This window comes from Mobula hypostoma, chromosome 22 (genome assembly GCF_963921235.1).
Source record: "Mobula hypostoma chromosome 22, sMobHyp1.1, whole genome shotgun sequence".
Lineage (NCBI taxonomy): Eukaryota > Metazoa > Chordata > Chondrichthyes > Myliobatiformes > Myliobatidae > Mobula > Mobula hypostoma.
The window spans coordinates 52,726,753-52,753,048 of record NC_086118.1 but is presented as its reverse complement, the minus strand read 5'-3'; the positions used below and the strand labels follow the sequence as shown (position 1 = coordinate 52,753,048).

General features: G+C 40.4%; 1 protein-coding gene across 2 annotated transcripts in view; it reads left to right on the top strand.

The window, feature by feature from the left end:
• smurf2 (SMAD specific E3 ubiquitin protein ligase 2) overlaps positions 1-25,563 on the top strand; it is a 226,334-nt gene extending 200,771 nt beyond the window's left edge. For both annotated transcript variants that reach the window (XM_063030598.1, XM_063030599.1), the window contains 7 exons: positions 3,376-3,490; positions 10,314-10,492; positions 12,213-12,350; positions 17,420-17,540; positions 22,363-22,564; positions 22,738-22,813; positions 23,323-25,563. In XM_063030598.1, coding sequence (XP_062886668.1) covers positions 3,376-3,490; positions 10,314-10,492; positions 12,213-12,350; positions 17,420-17,540; positions 22,363-22,564; positions 22,738-22,813; positions 23,323-23,422 — 931 coding nt within the window. In that variant the 3' untranslated portion in view covers positions 23,423-25,563. The remainder of the gene's footprint in view (positions 1-3,375; positions 3,491-10,313; positions 10,493-12,212; positions 12,351-17,419; positions 17,541-22,362; positions 22,565-22,737; positions 22,814-23,322) is intronic.
• The last annotated feature ends 733 nt before the right edge of the window (positions 25,564-26,296 follow it).

The following is a 26,296-nucleotide window of genomic DNA, read 5'->3' as shown; positions in this document are numbered from 1 at the left end:
GGTGAAAGAGGCGCTGTTGTGCCTTTTTCACCACGCAGCTGGTGTGTACAGACCACGTGAGGTCCTCGGTGATGTGGATGCTAAGGAACTTGAAGCTATTTACCCTCTCAACCCCAGGTCCATTGATGTCAATAGGGGTTAGCCCATTTCCATTCCTCCTGTAATCCGCAACCAGCTCTTTTATTTTTGTGACTTTGAGGAGAAGGTTTTTTTCTTGACACCACTGTGTCAGGGAGATGACTTCTTCCCTGTAGGCCACCTCGTTATTCTTTGAGATGAGGTCCAGCACATTGACCCAGCAAGGAGTAATCCAGTCACAAACGAGAAAATCTGCAGATGCTGTATGTTGCAAGGAGTGATCCAGTCTTGGAGCTATTTTTAGATGCTGCAGATGGAGTTGGGAGATTTTAAGCCATCTAGCTCTGCCTCAGCTTATGGAACAGAGGCATTGTTTGAACTTTGTAAATGGTAGGAGAGGTAAAGAAAGAGAAAGTAAGGTTACTCACAAGAGAAAATCAGCAGATGCTGGAAATCCAAGCAAAACACACTGAATGCTGGAGGAACTCAGCAGGCCAGGCAGCACCTATGAAAAAGAGTCATGTTGAAGGGTCTTGGCCGGAAATGTCGACTGTACTCTTTTCCATAGATGCTGCCTGGCCTGCTGAGTTCCTCCAGCATTTTGTGTGTGTTGTAAGTAAGATTACTGTATCTTTTTTCCATATTCTGAAGTGTGGAAAATTACATTAGTTCTGTGATTGACCTGAGAGCTCCCTGTTATTAGAGACTTTATAGTTCAAAAGTGGATTAGTATGGTTGTTTTTCATTTTTTCCTAAAGCAACACTCTAGATGTTTGATGGTCTAATTATTCAATTAAACTAACTGTAAGCACTCTAGATTATATTCAGAGAAACATAATATGCAAGAAAAACAAATCAATTGCTGGGTGGTGATGTGGGTGTAAATGCATATGATATGTAGAATATACAAGGCAAACAAAATTTCTGATGGTTCAGATTTTTCATTTGACCATTAGACCGTTAGACTTAAGGCAGAATTAGGCCTTTTGGCCTACCGAGTCTGCTTTGCCATTCCATCTCGACTGATTTATTATCCCTCTCAACCCCATTCTCTTGCCTTCTCCTCATAATCTTTGACACCCTTACTTATTAAGAACTTATCAATCTCCGCCTTAAATATACCCAATGACTCTGCCTCCACAGTCATCTGTGGCAATGAATTCCACAGATTCACCACCCTCTGGCTAAAGAAATTCTTTGTTTTGTCTTTTCTGAAGTGATGTCTTTTTCTGAGCTGTGATCCTTGATTATTTGAAATCATATCTAAATGGTCCTGCATTTTTATGGTCTGAATGTCAAATAACTAAAGATTTTTTTCAAAATCAATATAGGATTAGGGTGAGTAGGTAAGGGAATTTGTGTATCATTTAAGTTTTTGTTTATAATCTAGTTGATGCTTTCTTGCATAGAAACCCACCATGTTGTTGAATTTACTAAAGATGCTAGCAGGTTTTGCTATAAAGTGGACACACCTAAAATGAATAGTTCTCTGCATTTAAGTGAGGAAAATTTACTTGATGGCAGCTTGTTTAGTAACATCTTCAACTGAAGCACAGCTATGAATAAATTTTAGCATTTGCAAGGTTAAACCTAATAATATTTGATTATGCATAATTAAAACAAATACTTATTATGTGATTAGTTCTGTGAAGTGATTTAGATTGTCACTCTAGCCCTTTTTTTAAGAATAGTGGTGCACAAGGTTTGTCTTTCTGCAGTGTACATAATGAGTAAGTACCACAAGTGCTGTAGTTTATGAGAAAGTTCCCACTAAAGTAATTTCAAATGTATGAGTGTAACGCCACGTGTCCTTCATGTGTTTATCTGAAAGTTATTTTGAACACAAAGTTGAGAAGGTTGTTATAGTAAATGAATTACATTAATGTTTGTGTTCTTCTTTCCCACTGATTAAACGTTAATACAGCATTGCTGTAAATTTTGCTTTTAAATGGATTTATGTGCAGCACCACCTTGTGGATCGTTTCCTGGAATAAGCCTGTGTTCAACCTCTTGGAATTCCTGGTGTTCTGTTGTATTGAAAATATTTTCAAATGCTTCACATTTATGTGCCATGAAATGAATCTTTCCATCCTTTTTTTTCTGTTAAATTTCTCCTTTTAAAAGTTTAGATTCTGTTCTGGGACAGTTTCATGGTATTCTGCACCAATGTAGCATTTCCCTTTCAGTGTGACCAACGGTATGTCTTGGTGGTCCATTTGCTGGTGCAGATATCATTTTCTCAAATTCCATTTACTATTGATTTCCAGCATCCTGTTCACCAAGTGATTCCCAGTCAAACTCTAGTAACTCAACACAGTCTGGGAAAGAAACTGGGAATTTGCTGGGTTAGCTACTCATCAATTTGGAAAACTTGACTTACATTTCCTGTGAAGTCTTTTGAATTTGACTTCATTCTGACTTTCTCAGTTCCTTTATGGACAACTATACTGCCTTAGCAATGGTGTGTAGTAGTTAAATCCATAGGGTTTGATGAGGTGTCCCTTTGGACTTTGTGCGAGGCCAGTGTAGAAATTGCAGAGGCTGTGGCAGAGATAATTAAACCTCCTTGGCCATTACTGAGGTGCTGGAGGGCTAATGTATAGCTAATCTTGTTCTGTTATTTAAGAAAGGCTCAAGAATAAGAAAGGAAATTATAGGTCAGTGAGCCTGATTTTCCTGCCACCCATCCTGCACCAGTGGCAATTTATAGTAGCCAGTTGATCTACCACCCAACACATCTTTATGATGTGACAGGAAACTAGAGAAGCCAGGAGGACATTAAGTCATCACAAGGAGAGCAAGCCAGCTCCGTATAGACAGCCTGGAGATCAGGATTAAGCCCTGTTCACTGGAGTTGAGGCAGCATCATTACCTGCTTCGCCACTGTGCCACTCTTTACTGTGATTAATTTTATTCATTCAGTAGAGGTATCTGCCAATCCAAAGATTGGCTGTTGCCAGGTAGAGGTGTTTTATACCAGTTCTGCAAATATTTCTGACAACTGAAGACTAATTTGTAGAGTTTGAATGATTTTCTATTGAAGGGCTTCAGATCTGTGCCTAAAATAGTTAAACTCTGTAGCTATTAAACTATGTCTGTCTTTATGACCCTGTGTGTTTTAAAAAGAGAAAGAAACCTGGTCTTAATAGATAAATGACCTGTGCACTAAGACTTACTCTGCAGAACAATTGCATCTTATAGTCCCACACGTTGTGCCACAGTGCATCCTCAGATTTGCTCCTTGATGTCCACTTGTATAAAGATCATTTAAAAAGATGTTTTTTTTTATTTTTCCAGGGAATGGCTCTATCTTTTATCTCATGAAATGTTGAACCCATACTATGGACTGTTCCAATACTCCAGAGATGACATCTATACATTACAGATCAACCCAGATTCTGCAGTCAATCCTGTAAGCAGAAGTTTTTATTTAATTGATTGCCCTGTCAGTCCCACTGTGGTGGTTTGTTGCTTCTCAACATCATGAAGCGAATAGTTAGTAGACCAAATGTACTGCTTGTAATTGCTACATACAGTCCAATGAGATTAAACTGAGAAAGTGCAAGTGGAAAGAGCTGGATTAATCTTGAAAACCCACAGGTCTGTGTACATATGTGTCTTGGCTTTTTGTAAAGTGTTTCTCTAGTAATTGGCTGTTGATGGACAAGAGTGGAATGAAACTTGTGTTCCAATGAGAGATTATATTTCAAATTTTAAATGTAATGACGTAGAAGGAAAAAGCTTAAACGTTTATTAGATTTAATAATGGTTTGAAGAGTTTGTGGTAAATTGGATCAGTGTACATCAGGTAAAATTTTCTTCATTAGATTTTTTTTAGTTATGCTAATCTTGAGTTGGCTTGGTGCTCTAACTTACGATGTTTAGTTAGTTTGATGAGTCTTAGATGGAAAACTTAATTTAATTGCATGGTTGTTTCATCTTTGTCAGAGGAGAAAAGGGATCTATGCTAATGAACACTGCAATAGAGGAATAATGCTTTGTAACACCAAGGTGGTGTTAGTATCCAGAATTTGGGGGAGGGGGTGGCACAGTGACATAGCAATTGGCATAACTCTGTTACATTGCCTTACATTGCCAACGACTCGGGTTCAATTCCACCAATGCCTGTAAGGAGGTTGCATGTTCTCCCTGTGGCTGCTCTGGTTTCCTCCCACATTCCAAATATGTGGGTTAGTAGGTTAATTGGCCAAATGGGTGCAATTGGGTGGCGCAGGCCTGTTGCGCCAGGAGGGCTTATCACTGTGTCGTGCTTTACCTCTGAATATATAAATAAACATGCCTTGGGTAGAAAAGAGAGAAAGTGAGTTGGTATAATCTTAATAAATACATTTGTGTTAGCAGCAGATTAATGAAGATGTTATTATGCAGTTGCTTATAAATGTTTTTGTATTGTTGGTGAAGCTATCATTTATTGTCCATCCCTTATGTACCCTCAAGTGCTGGGGATGATAATAAACAATCTTGAATCTGGAAGTGTAGTGTTTCCCAGGGCCATTGAGTTAGCCATATTGATTCATATTCAGATTAATATATTTACTACATGTATATCGAAACATGCAGTGAAATGTGTCATCTGCGTTAACGACCAACACAACCCAAGGATGTGCTGGGTACAGCCCGCAAGTGTCACTTCTACCACCAGCGTGGCATGCCCACAGCGTTCAGCAAAACTCAAGCAACAACAGCATCAAAACAAGCCCCTTTCCCACACATACACAGATGAGCCTCCAACCCCAGGATTGGCTACCTCCAGAGTCCTTGTCCCCGGACTCTCAGATATCAGGCTTTAAACCTCCCGTGTCTGGCCTGGGCTCACATATGTCAGCCTCCACCTTCTGGACACACTGACCCTGTGTCTTTGTCTTTGAGCCTGGGCAACTTTGGTCTTTAACTTTCAGGCTAATATAGACTCTGTTCTGAAGGTTCTGAGTGATAAAGATGGATTTCAGTGGTTAACAATAGTCGTCAGGTCAGGCAGCAACTGTGGAATGTAAAATACGAATAAACATTTCAGATCTGATTGAGGGTCTTCGACAAATGCTTTACCTACCACAGATGCTGCCTGACCTCCTGTGTGTCTGCATCATTTTCTGGTTTTGTTTCTGATGTTGAGCATCTACCTTTATTTATATTTCCAGTAATAGATTTCTTTGTCTGGAAATGTTATGGTCACTATCATCAATGCTTATTTTTGTTCCAGATTTAATTAATTTATTAAATTTGCATCCCCCATCTATGGACCTTGAACTTGTCTCTGTAAATTAGTCATCCAGGTCTTTAGTTACTAATCCATTAGAAAATGCTTTCCTGCAATTATTCTTAAAGGGATAACCTTTGAGATTACAACATTCTCTCAGCAATATTCTGCATTGTCAGCTTGAGGTGAGTTGTATTTAAAGAAAAACTGGCATTCAGAACCTCAGGACATCAAATATTTCCAGATACCTATGATGTGTGACCATGGTTATGAATGAAATAAAGTAGTGGTCAATTTATGTGCTCAGCAAATAATAATGAATTAATTGTTGGTTGAGGAAAATATTGCTCAGGGCATTGGTGAAGGTTTACCTGCCACTCTTTAAACGAGTATAGTGGAATATTTCCTCTGTAAGCTGTCTTTGCAGGTTGGACCATTTCCAACAGTGCATCACTCCCTCATTATAACACAGTAATTTCTACAGTGGAATGTAACAGATGCTTGTGGCTGACACTTCATACAATATTTCTGTCATTACAGTGACAGACCCTGAGGTTTGCTAGCACTAATCAAATAGAAACCTTTGCTATTTTAATCCTGATTATTGTACGATGGAAATATTAATTTACTGTTATCACACTTTGGATAACATCCACTTCCAGTGACAACAACAGGGAATTAATTGTATATTGCTGTGTCAAAATATGGGGTGTCCAAAGAGAGGTTGCAAAAAAAAACCTTCTCTCCCATGGTATCCTGTCAGCTGGAAATATAAATCGTTAGCAATGATTTAACAATGGCTAAGGGTGAAAGGTGAATATTTAAGGGAAACCTGAGGGGGAACTTCTTCACTCAGAAGGTGGTGCGAGTGTGGACTGAACTGCCAGTAGAAGTAACACACATCAAAGTTGCTGGTGAACGCAGCAGGCCAGGCAGCATCTCTAGGAAGAGGTACAGTCGACGTTTTAGGCCAAGACCCTTTGTCAGGACTAACTGAAGGAAGAGTTAGTAAGAGATTTTCCTTCAGTTAGTCCTGACGAAGGGTCTCAGCCTGAAACGTCAACTGTACCTCTTCCTAGAGATGCTGCCTGGCCTGCTGCGTTCACCAGCAACTTTGATGTGTGTTGCTTGAATTTCCAGCATCTGCAGAATTCCTGTTGTTTGCCAGTAGGAGTAGTGGATGTGGGTTTGATTGTAAGATTTAAGAGCAGTTTGATAGGAGAGAGATGGAGGGCCATGGGGCACGTGCAGGGTCAATGGGCGTAGGCAGAATAGTATATCAGCATGGACTAGAAGGGCTTGTTTGTAGTGCTCTGATGCTCTGATAGAGGGTTAAAATATGCAAGTGTTTTATATAATCTCTTTTGTGCATGTGTGTTTTTAAAATCTCTACCTTTTCTTATCCTTCTTTCCCCTTCCTTTGCACACTGACCATCCCCATCATCTTTTCTCGTAGTAGACCTTTAAATCATGCTGCACTGAAATTGTTACCATGAGCCTCAAGTAATATTCTACTGAGGAAACCAGTGTGTTTAAATTCGTTTCATGAGCATTTACATTGCATTGTGGGAATTATGTTCAGTTTGTCCATTTGGGATTTGAAATGAAAGCTTTACATTTTAACTGTTCATTTGTTGAATTAAATATTTATTGGCAGCCTTAACTCTGAGTTTTAAGTCAGAACTATGATTAAAGTGCAACTTTATATTGGCCAAGACTGAAAATAATTCACATTTTATTAAAATGGCTGACCCGTGGTGGGTCTCATCAGCAAGAACGACAAGTCAGCATACAGAGAGGAGGTGCAGCGGCTAACGGACTGGTGCAGAGCCAACAACCTGTCTCTGAATGTGAACAAAGCAAAAGAGATGGTTGTTGACCTCAGGAGAGCAAGGAGCGACCACTGTCCGCTGAACATCAATGGCTCGTCCGTTGAGATCGTTAAGAACACCAAATTTCTTGGTGTTCACCTGGCGGAGAATCTCACCTGGTCCCTCAGCACCAGCTCCATAGCCAAGAAAGCACAGCAGCATCTCTACTTCCTGCAAAAGCTGAGAAAAGTCCATCTCCCACCCCACATCCTCACCACATCCTACAGAGGATGTATCAAGAGCATCCTGAACAGCTGCATCACTGCCTCATTCGGGAATTGCACCGTCTCGGATCGCAAGACCCTGCAGCGGATAGTGAGGTCAACTGAGAAGACCATCGGGGTCTCTCTTCCCGCCATTACAGACATTTACACTACACGCTGCACCCATAAAGCCAACAGCATTGTGAAGGACCCCACGCACCCCTCATACAAACTCTTCTCCCTTCTGCCATCTGGCAAAAGGTACCGAAGCATTCGGGCTGTCACAACCAGACTATGCAACAGTTTCTTCCCCCAAGCCATCAGACTCCTTAATACCCAGAGACTAGACTGACATCTGCATCATTTATTATTATATTGTAATTTGTCCTCTACTGTGCCTATTGTCTTGTTTATTATTTATTGTACTGCCCTGCACTGTTTTCTGCACTTTATGTAGTCCTATGTAGGTCTGTAGTTTTTGTGTTGTCTTACATAGTCTAATGTAGCCTTGTGTTGTCTCACTTAGTCTAGTGTAGTTTTGTGTTGTTTCGTGTAGCACCATGGTCCTGGAAGAACGTTGTTTCGTTTTTACTGTGTATTATACCAGCAGTTTATGGTCAAAATGACAATAAAAAGTGACTGACTAATAAACCCTATGGTTCCCATTATAATCCCATGCAAATTTTGTAGGTGAAATTGAAGTTCTGTTGCAAATTAAAAGGAGAGTCTCCCATCACAAAGTCAGCATCTAATAGAACATATTTGTGTGTGGAAATGTGAGCAGCAATTTAATCCAATATTTGTGAAAAGCAGTTTGGTGAATCATTTGTGATGTGTGAACTTGAGTATTCCAGTAGATTGGGAGCATAAGAAATCTGAGGGAGGAAGAAAAACAAAATTTAAGGAGATTACTGTATTGAATTCAAACACAAGGAAATCTGCAGATGCTGGAAATTCAAGCAACACACACAAAATACTGGTGGAATGCAGCAGGCTGCCAGGTCCTGACGAAGGGTCTCGGCCCGAAACATCGACTGTACTTCTTCCTATAGATGCTGCCTGGCCTGCTGCGTTCCACCAGCATTTTGTGTGTGTTACTGTATTGAATTGTTATTTTTACATGAAATATGTTAATATATTTTGTTAACATTTAGTTTTGGAAATTCATTTTCATTCCTAACCACTCCTTATACAGCTTGTGATCTTTTCTAAACTGAATGGAGTATCCCAGGCAGTTCATATGGTGAAAAGTATTGAATTGCTTACCTGATTCATTGATTTATGATTTACCAGCCCATTGAGAGTTTTACTTGCACCTCCAGAAAAGGAAGATGGGTGTTTACACAATTTCAATTACAATCCTTTCAATTCCAAAAGCATTAAATACCCCTTGTCATTTATATTAGAAATCCAAAGCAAGGTTAGTATGGCTAGATTCCACCTTTTACATCTAAAGATCATGTTACTGTGGTTTTTAAATGTCACAGCTTTTGATAGTATTTTAAACTCTCTGACATAGGATAACAATATCTTAACTTATAAATGAAAATAATAGTTTTGAGTTTTACTGTATTTTTAAAATAAGAATAATGAGGTACGTAGTGAACATTTAATTACTTTTTATTCTTTAGAGTGCACAGTTCCTAAAATATGAGTATGTTTATTGCCATGCAAAATTTACAAAGTTATTTCTATTATATATTGGGCTGTAATGGATTTTATATAAAAGAATGTACAGATAGCTTTTTGAGTCCACACAAACAGTACCTTGTAAGTGAAAAATTATTGTTGTAATATGAGAATGGGAGTTTCAGAGTAGGCAATAAGGTGGTGGAATAGATACTGCTTTGAAAATATGGGAGATAAACTTTGTGTGCATACTTAACAAGAAATCCTTTAATTTATGCAGTTAAAATGCAAAATCCAACCTAATTGCCTATAATATTTATTGATAATTAATCAGAATTCAACTACTGCACAGAGTCTTGTCATCTCCAGAAGTTTTCTGATGACTCTGCCATAGTTGAATGCATCAGCAAGGGAGATGAGGCTGAGTACAGGGCTACGGTAGGAAACTTTGTCATATAGTGTGAGCAGAATTATCTGCAGCTTAATGTGAAAAAGACTAAGGAGCAGGTGGTAGACCTGAGGAGAGCTAAGGTACCGGTAACCCCTGTTTCCATCCGGGGGGTCAGTGTGGACATGGTGGAGGATTACAAATACCTGGGGATACGAATTGACAATAAACTGGACTGGTCAAAGAACACTCAGGCTGTCTACAAGAAGAGTCAGAGCCGTCTCTATTTCCTGAGGAGTTTGAGATCCTTTAACATCTGCCGGACGATGCTGAGGACATTCTACGAGTCTGTGGTGGCCAGTGCTATCATGTTTGCTTTTGTGTGCTGGGGCAGCAGGCTGAGGGTAGCAGACACCAACAGAATCAACAAACTCATTCGTAAGGCCAGTGATATTGTGGGGATGGAGCTGGACTCTCTCACGGTGGTGCCTGAAAGGAGGATGCTGTCCAAGTTGCATGCCATCTTGGACAATGTCTCCCATCCACTACATAATGTACTGGTTGGGCACAGGAGTACATTCAGCCAGAGACTCATTCCACCGAGATGCAAGACAGAGCGTCATAGGAAGTCATTCCTGCCTGTGGCTATCAAACTTTACAACTCCTCCCTTGGAGGGTCAGACACCCTGAGCCAATAGGCTGGTCCTGGACTTATTTCCTGGCATAATTTACGTATTACTATTTTAACTATTTATGGTTTTTATTACTATTTAATTATTTATGGTGCAACTGTAACGAAAACCAATTTCCCGAGGATCAATAAAGTATGACTACGATTTGATTAAGAATTCCAACTGTATCTTAATTGAGGAAAAAATATTTTGAGCACAGTCTGACTGCTGTATTTATTTTTATATCCCAATCAGGAGCATTTGTCGTATTTCCATTTTGTTGGTCGGATAATGGGGATGGCGGTGTTTCACGGACACTACATTGACGGGGGCTTCACTCTGCCCTTCTATAAGCAGTTGCTGGGAAAGTCCATCACACTGGATGACATGGAGTCTGTGGACCCAGATCTACACAACAGCTTAGTCTGGATTCTGTACGTACACCATACCTTTACACTGAATACCACTTTGCTCCCTTAGCATGGAGAATAGTTTCAGTAAATCAGTTCAGCTGTCATAAGAAGTAGATCAATAAAATATGCAAGGACAGATTGTAAAGAGATTCGAAGCTCACTTGAAGTGCTGTCAGTACTAAAATCCTGCAAGTGCAATGACATTTAAAATAAAAGGGTTTTCATGCATTACTTTCACCTTGAGACCTAGTAGAGTGGATGTACGTCCCACTCAGAGTGGTTATAGTCTAGGTGATATAAGCATGAGTATAAGATGATAATGAAACATTATCTTGATATAGTTTTGGCTGAGAATTCGCGCGCTCAAACTCACTTTACTCATCAAATTCACGGGCCAGCTGCACATGATGCATACAATTAGCGTGTCCTCCAAGGAAGGGTCAAATCAGATCAAATACAAACTACTTGTTTGAATTGTTGCCCTATGAATATTTGATTGTTTGAATTCTTGACTGAATTGGAATTTAAATTCACTGAGCCCACTGTCTAGAAGTTGTTCATTAATGTCCTTTTAAAATCACTGAACATCGTGGTCAACTGGATATCCTCCCCATCAGTGAGAAAAGTAAATCATTTTATAAGTGATGCTTTTCAGCCAAGTTGTGAACTATTTATTTACTATTGCTTTGAGGAGTCAGTTAAACTTCTGTAAAAATAAATGCAGTGCTTACTTATTTAATAAATGTTTTTGGCATTTGAAGTACAGGACAAAGTCTGGCCTTATATTATTCTGCCATCTTCCAAAGTTTATAAGGAACTCTGGAAGGCACAAAATAAAACTGGTAGCTGAAACAATCTGAACGAGTTCTTTTAATTATCTGAATGTTGTACAAGTTTTGCTTTAGATATTGGGTGAAGTTAATACTTTATCTAAGACGTGGATAGTGAAGCACAGTAGTGAAACGTATAGAATTAAAAATAATAAAGAAAACACAAACATGGAACAGTAACAGTCTAGTAAATCTAATACGCTGTATTCTATTTAATGTTCTCTAAATTACTGCTTTACAATTAGGGTAGATTATTATTATTGTTCTTCATATTGGACCAGACCCTGATGGTCTAGTATCTCCACGCAAAATCACCTATGCATTCTTTATCCTGCTAGCCCGAAGTATTCCTGGCTCTAGTGATGTGGTCTGGACAGCCTCAGAGCCATCAGTTTAATGAGGGACCACAAGCCTTGAAAAGCTTTGACAAGCAGCAAATTCCCACTCTCAACTTTGCCAGCTCTCAAAGTGAAAGAAAGATTTTAAATAGTTGTGGAATAAACAGTTGACATTTCAGGCTAAGACCCTTCATCAGGACACAGGGTCTTGGCCAAAACTGCTTATTTCCTCCTAAAGATGCTGCCTGACTGCTGAGCTCCAGCATTTTGTGTGTGTTAATTTGGATTTCCAGCATCTGCAGAATCTCTTGTGTTTTAAATGGTTGTGTCATTAGAACAAAATTTGCAATTTAGACATTTTTATTAATGGTCTGCTTAATAATACTTAGTTATGATGATCAACAAGATCCATTCTGTTGATAAAGTTGCAACAGAGGTTGTGTTAGCTATCCAGAAGAACCTGACATTTCTTTTGTCTGGAAGATACTTAATCTCTTCATCAATCGATAATTCATAAGATGTACTATCAAAGGTATATTTTTAAGCTATTTTGGGTGTTTTTCTTCCATTTAGTGAAAATGACATCACAGGTGTCTTAGATCATACGTTCTGTGTAGAACACAATGCCTACGGAGAAATCATTCAACATGAACTGAAGCCGAATGGGAAAAGCATCCCTGTAACTGAAGAAACCAAGAAAGAATACGTCCGGTAAGAGATGCCACAGGTTTTCCCAGATTATTGCAACTTCATTACAATTCTCTCATCTTTTCCTTCCATAAACAAAATAGGACCAAACCAGCTTGGTTAAAGTGTGTTTTTTTTTCCAGTGCAAATTTTTATAATTAAGTGCACATAACAGCTCTCCTCTGTGGTAAGGAAATGTAAATATCTATATAAAAAAAACATTTTTCTCCCATGAGTACCTGCTTAAGGATACATCTGTCAGTACTATGAGTTCATGCCTGGGTAATTTCACAGAGTCAGCAAATGTCTGATCTCAACAGAAAAATGTATTTATCACCATTACAGGGGTAGCTTTCTCTCTGATCTGACCCATTTTGTAAATTTTTGGGTTGTGCTGTACAATGTTGAAAATTGAAGAATGTAAATGATATTTTTCCTTTTTTTTAGAAAAAGTCTGGAACAATGTTTTTGGCCATAATATTAGTCCAACATATTGAGCAGCTGAACTGCTCCCTTACAGTCTGTAAATGCAAAATGCGCTCATGCACTCAGGCCATAGACAATAAGACACTGGAGCAGAATTAGGCCATTCAGTCAGTCAAGTCTGCTCCACCATTTCACCGTGGCTGACTTATTATCCCTTTCAACCACATTCTCCAGCTTTCTCCACGTATCCTTTGATGCCCTTACTAATCAAGAACCTATTAACCTTCACTTTAAATATACCCAATGACTTAGCCTCCGCAGTAGTCTTTGGCAATGAACTCTGCCAATTCTTCACCCTCTGGCTAAAGAAATTCCTCCTCTTCTCTGTTGTAAAGTGATATCCTATTCTGAGGCTATGCCCTTCGGTCCTAGACTTCTCCACTGTAGGTAACACCCTCTCCATGTCCACTCTATCTAGACCTTTCGATATTTGATAGATGTCAATGAGATCTCCCTTATTCTTCACCGCTCCAGTGAGTACAGGCCCTGAGCTTTGGTTCCTTTTTAATTTTTTCAAATTTTCTATTTCCTAATTATTTTTTCAAATGCTTTTTATGTTTTTAAACTTTGGATTTGTTTTGTCCTTTGCTGTCCTTCCTCCTTCCTCATCCCCACCCTGTATCAGGTCCCATAGTTTTTTAAGATTATGAAGACACGTAGTCCTCTTTTATTGTCATTTAGTAATGTATGTATTAAGAAATGATACAATATTCCTCCGGTGTGATATCACAAAACACAGGACAGACCAAGACTGAAAAAATCTGACAAAACCACATAATTATAACATATAGTTACAACAGTGCAACAATACCATAACTTGATGAAGAAGTCCATGAGCACAGTAAAAGTTCAAAGTCCCTCAAATGTCCCACGCAGACGGGAGAAGGAAGAACTCTCCCTGCCATGCCGACCACAGTCCGACTCTGAGTCATCCGAAAACTTCGAGCTCTGATCAGCTCTCTGACACCGAGTACTGAGCGCCATCTCTGTCCGAACGATTCGACTTCAACCTCGGTCGCCACCAGCAGGCAAACCCGGGGATTTTGAGGCCTACTCTCCGAAAGATTCCCGACCACGCAGTAACGCCAGCAGCGAACGAGCGTTTCAGAAATTTCTCCAGATGTTCCTCTGTGCTTTCATGTCCATTCTCCATCAAATCAGAATTGTCCACAGCCCCTATTTAACAGATATGATATCATTTTCACCGGAGGGCTGCGCACCCGCGCGGTGCGCTGTCTCTGTCCACCCGCCTGTTTCTGTGTTTGCTGGATATCCATCTCAAGCTCTTGGCATTAATTGATGAACGGGAGTGATGATGATTGTTGGAAAGCGTAGGAAGATGGGAATACAGTGAAAGAATAAAGTTCACTTGGGGTCCATGGACCCTTTGCTTAATGGTAGGGGCCCATGGCATAATAAAGTTTGAGAACCCCTAACCTAGTGTGACTTTAGCCATCCTTAGTACTGCAAGTTGGAAGTCCACAGTACCAAAGTCTATGTGTGACTACAGTAGTTAGCACAATGCTTTCAATATGGTTTATTTCAAGGTTGTTTAATGTCATTTCCAGTACACAAGTGTAAAGGGGAATGAAATAATTCTTACTCTGGATCCTATGCAGCCCAAAAAAAACACAGTAAGATAAAGAACACCAGAATTTAAAAAAAAACACTGAATATAAATGCATAAGAATGCTTATATACATTGTATGTCCATACAATGACACTAGGCACAGGAGTGTTTGAACATATACATAAGGCTTTACAGCACCAGTGATCACCAATCAGAGTTCAATTCCCGCCGTTGTCTGTAAGGAGTTTGTACGTTCTCCCTGTGACTGTGGGTTTCCTCCGGGTGCTCCAGTTTCTTCTCACGTTCCAAATACGTATGGGTTAGGGTTAGTCAGTTTTGGGCAAAGCATTTGTTTTGCTCCTTGTGCTTGTGGCATCCAATTCTAGTATCCCTCCAATCTTAGATCAGCAAATTCAATACTGTTTAGAACATAGAATAGTACAGCACAGTACAGGCCCGTCGGCCCACAATGTTGTGCTGACCCTCAAACCCTGCCTCCCATATAAGCCCCCACCTTAGATTCCTCCATATACCTGTCTAGTAGTCTCTTAAACTTCACTAGTGTATCTGCCTCCACCACTGACTCAGGCAGTGCATTCCACGCACCAACCACTCTCTGAGTAAAAAAAACCTTCCTCTAATATCCCCCTTGAACTTCCCACCCCTTACCTTAAAGCCATGTCCTCTTGTATTGAGCAGTGGTGCCCTGGGGAAGAGGCGCTGGCTATCCACTCTATCTATTCCTCTTAATATCTTGTACACCTCTATCATGTCTCCTCTCATCCTCCTCCTCTCCAAAGAGTAAAGCCCTAGCTCCCTTAATCTCTGATCATAATGCATACTTTCTAAACCAGGCAGCATCCTGGTAAATCTCCTCTGTACCCTTTCCAATGTTTCCACATCCTTCCTATAGTGAGGAGACCAGAACTGGACACAATACTCCAAGTGTGGCCTAACCAGAGTTTTACAGAGCTGCATCATTACATCGCAACTCTTAAACTCTAGCCCTCAATTTATGAAAGCTAACACCCCATAAGCTTTCTTAACTACCCTATCCACCTGTGAGGCAACTTTCAGGGATTTGTGGACATGTACCCCGAGATCCCTCTGCTCCTCCACACTACCAAGTATCCTGCCATTTACTTTGTACTCTGCCTTGGAGTTTGTCCTTCCAAAGTGTACCACCTCACGCTTCTCCGGGTTGAACTCCATCTGCCACTTCTCAGCCCACTTCTGCATCCTATCAATGTCTCTCTGCAATCTTCGACAATCCTCTACACTATCTACAACACCACCAACCTTTGTGTCATCTGCAAACTTGCCAACCCACCCTTCTACCCCCACATCCAGGTCGTTAACAAAAATCACAAAAAGAAGAGGTCCCAGAACAGATCCTTGTGGGACACCACTAGTCACAATCCTCCAATCTGAATGTACTCCCTCCACCACCACCCTCTGCCTTCTGCAGTCAAACCAATTCTGAATCCACCTGGCCAAACTTCCCTGGATCCCATGCCTTCTAACTTTCTGAATAAGCCTACCGTGTGGAACCATTTAGAAATCAAAGACCCAGCATCTTCACATGGCCCTGCTCCCTGGTATCCATCAATTCCTTCGGCTTAGAAGTTAACCTTTTAATTTGCTTTCTGACCTTTAAAATAAACAAAGATCCAGAGACTGCTCAGGTGGCACCGATAAGAAAAAGCTACCTGTGGTTCAATCAGTTTCTCAATAGCTGAGATAAGAAGAGCCCAACCTTGCAATTAACCTTGCTGTAAAAATATTGTAGAATCAGCATCCCTTCTGAAATGCACTGGGAGAGTAAAGGAACAGAAATGCCATGATTTTGTAACTAGATAAGTAATCTGAAGTCTGGACAAATGTTCCAGATTCCAGAGTTCAGATCCCTCCTTAGCACTGGAGAATTTTTAATTCGCTTTATGATTTTGAATGTGAAACCATCAATAATAGAAAACCAGCATCAGTAATTGTATCTTGAAACTCTCTTTGCAAATCCACAACTCTCTGGAATTCTGATCCTTTGTTAAGCATTTCTGCCTGAATGATAGAAGAACTATCACAGTAAGAGTAAGAGTTCGGCACGGACTAGAAGGGCTGAGATGGCCTGTTTCCGTGCTGTAATTGTTATATGGTTATATGGTTAACTAGACAGTACTTGCAGTACTTGGGTTTGTGAGTGGCAAGTAACATCTGTGCAAATATCTGTCAGGTACCAACCATCTTCAACAAGTGCAATGGCATTGCCATAGTAAAATTCCCCCACAATCAATATTATTGAGTCACAGTTGAACAACAATCTAATTGAATTAATAATGGGAATGCAGTTACAAGAGTAGGTTAGAGGCTGGTTATTATGTAACTCCCAAATCCCCACCATCCACAAGGCAAAAGTCAGGAATGTGGCAGAATATTTTTGATTTGGGTGTGTGACTGCAATTCTAACAATGGTAGAAGATTATGTCCAAGGCAAAGCATTCCACTAAACATTTAATCTCAATATCATCACAGTTCTGTTGATAACCAGTGGTAAGATCTACCGGAGCTAATTGTCAAGATATCTTCAGTAGGGCTTTCCAAATGCATGGTTTCTACTGCCTCAAAAAATAGGAACAACAGTTGCTAAGAACACCTGCACTTTCCATTCATGTTATACTTCAGCCTGGCTTGGAAATATTGTCAAAATATAATAGTTATAGCTGGGGGAAGGTCTTCATCATACATACTATAGCTAAGAAGAGTCTCACTGCCATCTTCTCAAGAACTATTAGAAATGGGCAGTAAGTACTGATATTGCAGGTGATACCTAGTGTGAAAGCAAACAGTCATAGATGTATAAGCTCATCAGCAGGCCCTTTGGTCCAACTTATCCATGTTTGCCTGTGCTTGGCTGATATCCCTCTAACCTCTCCTATCCATGAACCCATCCAAATACTTTTTAAATGTAATTGTACACTTCCACTGGCAACTCATTCCATATACCCACCACTCTAACTTGAGAAAATGTTTCCTTTAATAGGCTCTATGTCAACTGGCGGTTTCTACGAGGTATTGAGGCCCAGTTTCTGGCTCTGCAGAAAGGTTTCAATGAAGTGATCCCACAGCATTTGCTGAAAACATTCGATGAGAAGGAACTGGAGGTGAGTTTTTAGTATGTGATATGATACTCACTTCATGCTGGATACTTTTTTAATTTGTATTGTAAAGGCACCTTATTATTTGTTAATTTATTTGTGGTAATATTACTTTGTGTCATGTGTGAGTTGTATGTACTGTGTTGTGCTCTGGAGGAACATTTTGTTTGGTGGGATGCATGTGTACAGTTGAATGACAATAAACATGAAGTTGAACTTTTAACACTAGTCCTATTCCTGTAAATATGAACCCTTTTATACAGGCTTTGTCCTCATGAATGTGGCTTACAGATGGACTGAACTGACATAGATCATAAATCTTGACCATTTTAGATTTACGTTTGAACTATGTGATCTCTCCTATTCTGAAACAGTCACCCATACACATGTCCATCTGTGATGCCCTTACAATTGTCACTAAGCATCTACATATCTATTATCTACCCTTACAACTTCAAAGTTAAATCAAATTGAAGCTAAAAGGGCAGAATCTGACAAAGTCTACTCTTGTATTGTTCTGCCATCTTTTAAAGCTCAGGAGGAAGTTTTGAAAGCATAAGCTAAAACAGGCAGCTAAAACAATTTGTAACACAGTGTATGAATGTTGGTTTCTTGCTATTGTCTATATCACTGCAGAATGAGCTATTAAAATTTCTAACATTTATTGAATATGGAAATGATGGGTGAGGTTAGCAGAATTAAAGTAGGGTTCTGATATAAAAATAGAAAATGCTAGAAACACTCAGCAGCTCAGGCAACATCTGTGGAAAGAGAAATGAAGTTCAGAATTGGGAAAGAGTACATAGAACATTACAGCACAATACAAGCCCTTCAGCACACAATGCTGTGCCTTTTAACCTACTCCAAGATCAATCTAAAGCTTCTGTCCCACAAAGTCTTCCATATCATCCATGTGCCCGTTAAGATTTTCTTAAATGCCCTTAATGTATCTGCCTCTTCACTACCCCAGCAGCACATTCTATACACCCACCACTCTTAGAGTTAAAAAAAATCTCTGACAATCCCACCCCCCATCCCCATCCTTTCCTCCAATCACCTTAAAATTATGCCCTCGTGTATTACTGTTCCCACCCTGGGGTAAAAGGAGCAGGTAGTCCACTCAATTTATGACTCTTATCATCTTAGCTACTTCTGTCAAGTCAGCTCTCCTGTCCAGAGAGCAAACTCTAGATGGCTCAACATATCCTCATAAGCCATGCTCTCTAATCCAGGCATCATCCTGGTAAATCTTCTCTGCACCTTGTGAAAAAGTTATACATCCTTCCTATAATGAGGCAACCAGAACTGAGCACAGTACTCCAAATGTCGTCAACCAGGGTTTTATAAAAGCTGCAGCATGTGACTCTTGAACTAATGAAGACCACATATAATATGCCTTTGTAACCACCCTATCAACAAGAGAAAATAAATTAGATTTAAGTTGCAGGGAACATGGGGAGGGATGGATAGAATGAAGGGAATATCTTTGATATGTTGAGAGGAGGGATGCCATGCAAGAGTTCTTAAAGTCATCTTGACAGGTTAACAAGGGCAGTTATAGAATATGAAAATACAGAATAAGGAGCAGAAGTTGTGAAAGTGAGTCTTCAGAGTATGTCCACTGCTACTACGTCAACTCAGGCCTAGGGGGCCGGCGTCGGGCAGAGTGTGTCTGGCCGTGCTAATGGAGAGACAAAAGGTGATGCCGAGGAAAAGGCCAGTAGCAAGGTGACCAAACAGTCCTTCTGAGGAATAGTTGTGCTTTCTCCAGTCTACATTGGTGTTCCTAATGTGGTTCCCCCTGCATTGGGTACACCAGACAGACAGATTGGATTACTCCTCCCTGATGAATCTACAGGGGTGTGTCGAAGCTCCCTATTGCTGTCTCCATCTGTCTGTGGCTCCTGTAATGTTAAAATGAGACCCCATGTCATTTTGAGGAGCCACCCCTCGTCTTCTGGGCAGTTTTCAGCCTTGTTGGAATCAAAAACAAATTCCACCGTTTTGGGGCACTGGCCATCTGTGCTGTAAGGAATATCTGTAAAATTGCCTTAATTTTCCTCTCTCTGTTGACACTGCCTGTCCTGACCCCTGCCATCCCCAGTTTTCCTATCCCTTTACATTCTCACTCTCTAACTGTTCCTGTTATAACCCATTGACTGAATGACCTTTACAACATATCCCAATCCACCCCAACCCTGTCTTGTCAGAGCTATTCCCCTTCATCTTGTACGTCCTTCCTGCTCTCTCTTTGAAAGTTCAAAATTATGTAATATGTCTTACTTTTTCCTGGTTCCAACAAAGGGTTTTTGACCTACATTGTTAATTCTTTCATTCTCCGTGGCTACTGAATCATTGCAGCATTTTCTGTTTTTATTTCAAATTTCAGATAAATTGGTTTATTATTATCACATCTGCCAAGGAACAGTGAAAATCTGTTTGTGTGCCATTCATACAGATCATTTCATCCCATCAGTGATGAGGTAGTACAAAGTAAAACAAATAAAAATACAGAATAGTGTTACGGTTACAGATAAAGTACAGGCAAACAAGGTCTGAGGTTGAGTCTGTCTTTTTGCTATAGGGGACCATTCAGTAGACTTCTAACAGCGGCGTAGAAGCTGTCCTTGAAGCTGATGGTTTATGCTGTCAGGTTTTTGCATCTTCTGCATGATGGGAGAAGGGAAAAGGGATGATGTCCGGGATGGGTGATGTCTTTGATCGTTCTTTACCAAATCAGTGAGAAGTGTAGACAAAGTCTATGCAGCAGGGGCTGGTTTCTATGATCTGATTTGTTTCCATGACTCTACAGTTTTTTGCTGTCCCAGGGATCTGCAGTTCTCTGATTTTTGAATTGGAATACTGAAGTATGTTACTATGTAGTTTTGATAGCCAGTATACCATAACTAGGTTTGTAATGGCCTGCAACACACATCAAAGTTGTTGGTGAACGCAGCAGGCCAGGCAGCATCTCTAGGAAGAGGTACAGTCGACATTTTGGGCCAAGACCCTTCGTCAGAACTAACTGAAAGAAGAGTGAGTAAGAGATTTGAAAGTGGGAGGGGGAGGGGGAGATCCAAAATGATAGGAGAAGACAGGAGGGGGAGGGATGGAGCCAAGAGCTGGACAGTTGATTGGCAAAAGGGATATGAGAGGATCATGGGACAGGAGGGCGAGGGACAAAGAAGAGGGGGGGGATAAAGTCCAGAGGATGGGCAAGGGGTATAGTGAGAGGGACAGAGGGAGAACAAAGAGGGAAAGAGAAAAAGAATGTATATAAATAAATAACGGATGGGGTACGAGGGGGAGGTGGGGCATTAGCGGAAGTTTGAGAAATCAATGTTCATGCCATCAGGTTGCAGGCTACCCAGATGGAATATAAGGTGTTGTTCCTCCAACCTGAGTGTGGCTTACATCTTTACAGTAGAGGAGGCCGTGGATAGACATATCAGAATAGGAATGGGACATGGAATTAAAATGTGTGGCCACTGGCAGATCCTGCTTTCTCTGGCGGACAGAGCGTAGGTGTTCAGCGAAACAATCTCCCAGTCTGAGTCGGGTCTCACCAATATATAGAAGGCCACATTGGGACACAGTATATCACCCCAGCAGACTCACAATTGAAGTGTTGCCTCACCTGGAAAGACTGTCTGGGGCCCTGAATGGTGGTGACGGAGGAAGTGTGAGGGCATGTGTAACACTTGCACCGCTTACAAGGATAAGTGCCAGGAGGGAGATCAGTGGGGAGGGATGGGGGGTACGAATGGACGAGGGAGTCACGTAGGGAGCGATCCCTGCGGAAAGCAGAGGGGGGGAAGGGAAAGATGTGCTTAGGGGTGGGATCTCGTTGGAGGTGGCAGAAGTTGCAGAGAATTATATGTTGGACCCGGAGACTGGTGGGGTGGTAGGTGAGGACAAGGGAAACCCTATTCCTAGTGGGGTGGTGGGAGGATGGAGTGAGAGCAGATGTGCGTGAAATGGGGGAGATGCGTTTGAGAGCAGAGTTGATAGTGGAGGAAGGGAAAGCCCTTTCTTTAAAAAAGGAGGACATCTCCCTCGTCCTGGAATGAAAAACCTCATCCTGAGAGCAGATGCGGCAGAGACGGAGGATTGCGAGAAGGGGATGGCATTTTTGCAAGAGACAGGGTGAGAAGAGGAATAGTCCAGATAGCTGTGAGAGTCCATATGCATTATAGTAGACATCAGTGGATAAGCTGTCTCCAGAGATAGAGACGGAAAGATCTAGAAAGGGGAGGGAGGTGTCGGAAATGGACCAGGTAAACTTGAGGGCAGGGTGAAAGTTGGAGGCAAAGTTAATGAAGTCAACAAGCTCAGCATGCAGGAAGCAGTGCCAATGCAGTGAAAATGAGAGAAAATGCAATGCTTTTTCTCTCTCTCCTTCTTCTCCCTCTGTCCCTCTCATTATACCCCTTGCCCATCCTCTGGGCTGTTTTTCTCCCCCTCCCCCTTTTCTTTCTCCCTTGGCCTCTTGTCCCATGATCCTCTCATATCCCTTTTGCCAATCAACTGTCCAGCTCTTGGCTCCATCCCTCCCCCTCCTGTCTTCTCCTATCATTTTGGATCTCCCCCTCCCCCTCCCACTTTCAAGTCTCTTACGAGCTCTTCTTTCAATTAGTCCTGACGAAGGGTCTCGGCCTGAAACGTTGACCGTACCTCTTCCTAGAGATGCTGCCTGGCCTGTTGCGGTCACCAGCAACTTTTATGTGTGTTGCTTGAAATTCCAGCATCTGCAGATTTCCTCATGTTTGTAATGGCCTGGTGAGATTACAATGTAACTAAATTCCCTTGCTTTTTGTCCACTTTCCAGCTTATCATCTGTGGCCTTGGAAAGATTGATATCAACGATTGGAAATCAAACACTAGGTTAAAACACTGTACTCCAGATAGCAATATTGTTAAGTGGTTTTGGAAGGCAGTGGAGTCTTTTGATGAAGAAAGACGAGCCCGATTACTTCAGTTTGTCACAGGATCCTCTCGGGTGCCTCTGCAAGGTTTCAAAGCATTGCAAGGTGAGATCTACATACTACGACACCGATCATTTCTCTCTTCCTGTGTGTCTGAGGAGAAATGGGGATGGAACAAGATTCATCAGAGCCATAACATTACTTTGGGATGAGGTGTGGGTTAGGATTACTGTGCAGGCTATTTTGAGTTATTGATGTTTAATATCTTATTTTTGCAGGTGCAGCAGGCCCAAGACTTTTCACCATCCACCAGATTGATGCCAGCCCCAACAATCTCCCTAAAGCACATACCTGGTAGAGCACATTTCTTATTTAGTTTTTTTTAATTTTACCATAACGATTTTAAAAATTTTTGTGCAAGGAATCAGGAAAGCTTAATTAATTAAAATTACTGCATGCTCAGTGCAGCATAATGAAAATGATAGTATCTTAGTGGGGTCAATCAACCCGATTAATTTTTTTACTATGCCTGACAGAATTAATTGTATTAATGGAATAGGGGGTAGTCTTACAACTGAAGGCTGTGAGTCTGTCATCATGTAGCTCTCAGCTCCCTGTAGAGCATGGAGTGAAAATTACTGCAGTGGTTGGCACTGTGTGTTGTAACTGTTCAGTAAATGAAAAGATAGATCAGTGAGCTGATGTAACCAGTAAAATGATATGAAAATGGATGTGTGAAACAGCATTCTAAGAAGTTATGTCAGACTATTGAGTGATAGAACTTAGGGCATTGCAGCTGTGTTGCAAAGTATTTCCTGTTAAAGAATGGAGTAATAATGCATTTTGGTCTGTTTCCTCTCCAGCTTTAATAGAATTGACATTCCTCCTTACGAGAATTATGAAAAACTCTATGAGAAGCTGCTAACAGCAATTGAAGAGACTTGTGGGTTTGCTGTGGAATGACGTCCTCGTGATTCGTGGGACTTTCTGTACACACCTGTCTGTGAGGGCTTTCTCCTGCCAAAGCTCCAGCAGTGCTTGGAATACACAGGATGTCTTTCCCTTAGGAAGAGGAAAGTGAGAGGGAGTGGATGATTAGGGAACTTTGAGGAAACCGGTCACCTGGCTTTCGCCATGAGACTTTCAGCTGCTAAACTAATACCTGAAAATTTAAAGACTGCTGGCTTTTTATGTTTTGAACAGTTAGCAGTATTCTTGATAGCATTTCTGATTTAAAAGACTACTACAGAAAGTACTATTTAGGCATCTGTCTTAAGCCCATTTATTCCTTGCTAATTATTAATAGTCCCTTGCATCATGATGTAGACTGCAGCATTCGGTACAACAAGCTATCGTTGAGCTGACGTCATTATGCCGTAACATCACTTTTTTTACCTACTGTTCATTTATTTGGGTGCAAAACAGAGAAATTATCGACAGAACTGAGCTCTAGTAGACAATATTCCAAATGGATTCTCAAATGAAAAATTGGCTAAAATCTTTTTAAAGAAATATCCTTGCTGGTGTGTTCCAGATTTGGATAGACATCTACTAATCCAGTTTTTAATATATATATTTATAATATATGCATACATAAAATCATCACAGGAGAAGCATTCCACATTATTTCATCCTGCTCAGTCATAACCACTTGACCCTAGCCCTCCCAATGATTGAGGAGGGATTTTTTAATGAACTATATATTACCAGCCAGCATTGAGAAGTTTCTTTGTCATTTTTTCTTTATTGTTGCATCAGTTATTTACGTGACTTAAGGGATAAATACTTTATTGTATATTAAAAGTGGCAATGCTCTACAACGTTGGTTTTTAAGCTCCCAGAACTTCGTAACGTACAGGATATGATTTACATTCCACTTTAATTAAAGCCGGCCTGAGGGGAGCACCTGGGAAAGCCAACAACTATTAAATATAAACTTGACGAGCATTGTCCTCAGTTATCCATAAGATGAATTATGACCTGTATATTAAATTGAGATACAGTAGTTCAAAACCCCTGGTTGACTCTTAAGGAGTTTGCATTCAGTGTATGATTTTATTTGTAATTTTAATGATAGGAAATGTTCTACAGATCCTTTACATTCATGTGAGTTTTAATATATTTATAACCTGTTGACATTCTTGTCGAATTATAGTATTTCTGTACTGGGATCACCTGTTGATAAAGCAACCTTATTTTTTTTTTGCCCTGCACTGCTGCCTATCAATTGCAAGAGCATCATTACAACAGGAAGGTGTCCTGCGATGATGCTTCGTACAGTTTTGGGTGAGGCATGAGATTAAATCTAAGGCTAATACTGTGATTTCGACTTTTAAATTAATTGTATCATAACTTTTAAACCACTTTTTGCACATCTTAGGATTTTAATTCTGTTTGGTCTAGAACATGATCCCATTCCCACCCTCCCTCCTTCCCTCACCATTTTGAAATAACAGGCATAACATCAATAGAAGAGTTGCCAATGGACACTTAAAACGATCTTATATTAATAAATGCCCAATGCACACATGGTTTTCTGACATGATCTATTTCGGAACAATACATAACACTATGCCTAAGCTTATCAGTGGTGGATTTAAAATGAGCTGCAGACACAGAAGTAAAAGCCAAAGTTGGCAGAGTGTTGCTCTTGTAATAAAAAGCATGCTTCATCATTCAGCTGATAGCATCTAGCATGCTCCCATCGCTTCACAGACTTGAAATATGCTGTAAAAATCAAATAATACAATAAAGCAGACAGGAGCAGTTCACTGTATGTAACACATCAGTTTATAGAATATTGTCTACCAGTTGTTAAAATCTTTTTTTATATATAGATGTAATTAGTTTACAATTAATCCCTTGGCTTTACTTCCCAGTTCTTAAAAAAACACCATATTTTATATTGTTTTAGATTTTCCTCATTTCCATTTTATTTGTATTTATTACAGAGTGTTCTAGCATCGTTAACACATTGTATTTCACCCCCTCCCACTGTTACATGGGCTTTAATAATTTAATAAAAAACAAAAAAAAACTGTGTGGAAACAAACTTTTATGTATGTACCCATACAGAATGAGCAATAAAGTATATGCTGTTTGCACACTCACAGCATAAACATTTCAATTTTATCACTGTCTTCTGTAAGTTATTCATTAAAGCAATATTTATAAGATGACATCCAACTATCATTGGTTTTAATGTACAATTCCTTCAGTTTATCTTTGTACCTTTCACTTGCGCTAATCAGGAAGTCATCTGAATGAAAAAGTCCCAGGATTAATCAAAAGTCAGAAGTGCTGATCTCTGCCAGCACAGGGTTGAGATAGTTCTGCAGTTGATTTTGGTATTCCTAGATTAAAGACTGAATTTTTTATTAACTTTGCTACCAATTTACAATGTCTCTCAGTGTCATTGGGTCCAGTCCTGACACTTCCCTCTCCCGATCTTTCCATGTCCATTACAGACCTGTGGACTCTCACATCTACCTCAAGTTGTTCTTTCTCATTCCCTACCTCCTGTAAAGACTCTATTGCAGTTACATTTGCTCCTGTAGTAAGAATACACGTAAGTGCCCCTGAAACAACATCTTTCTTCCTGATCTTTGGTGACCTCTCTGCCAAAGTGGGCAGAGTTCTTGACCACATTTATTCTCCTACAGCTCTGCTATCGCATGCTACCCTCCTGGACAGGACAACAAGAATTCTTTGTGCAGGAGGATTGGATGGATCATCTGTTGCAATTTGCAAAATCCCGCCACTAGTAAATACATTCCCCCTTCCTTCACTTTCAGTGTTTTGAAGGATCAGTTCCCCATGCAATTCCCTAATCTACTG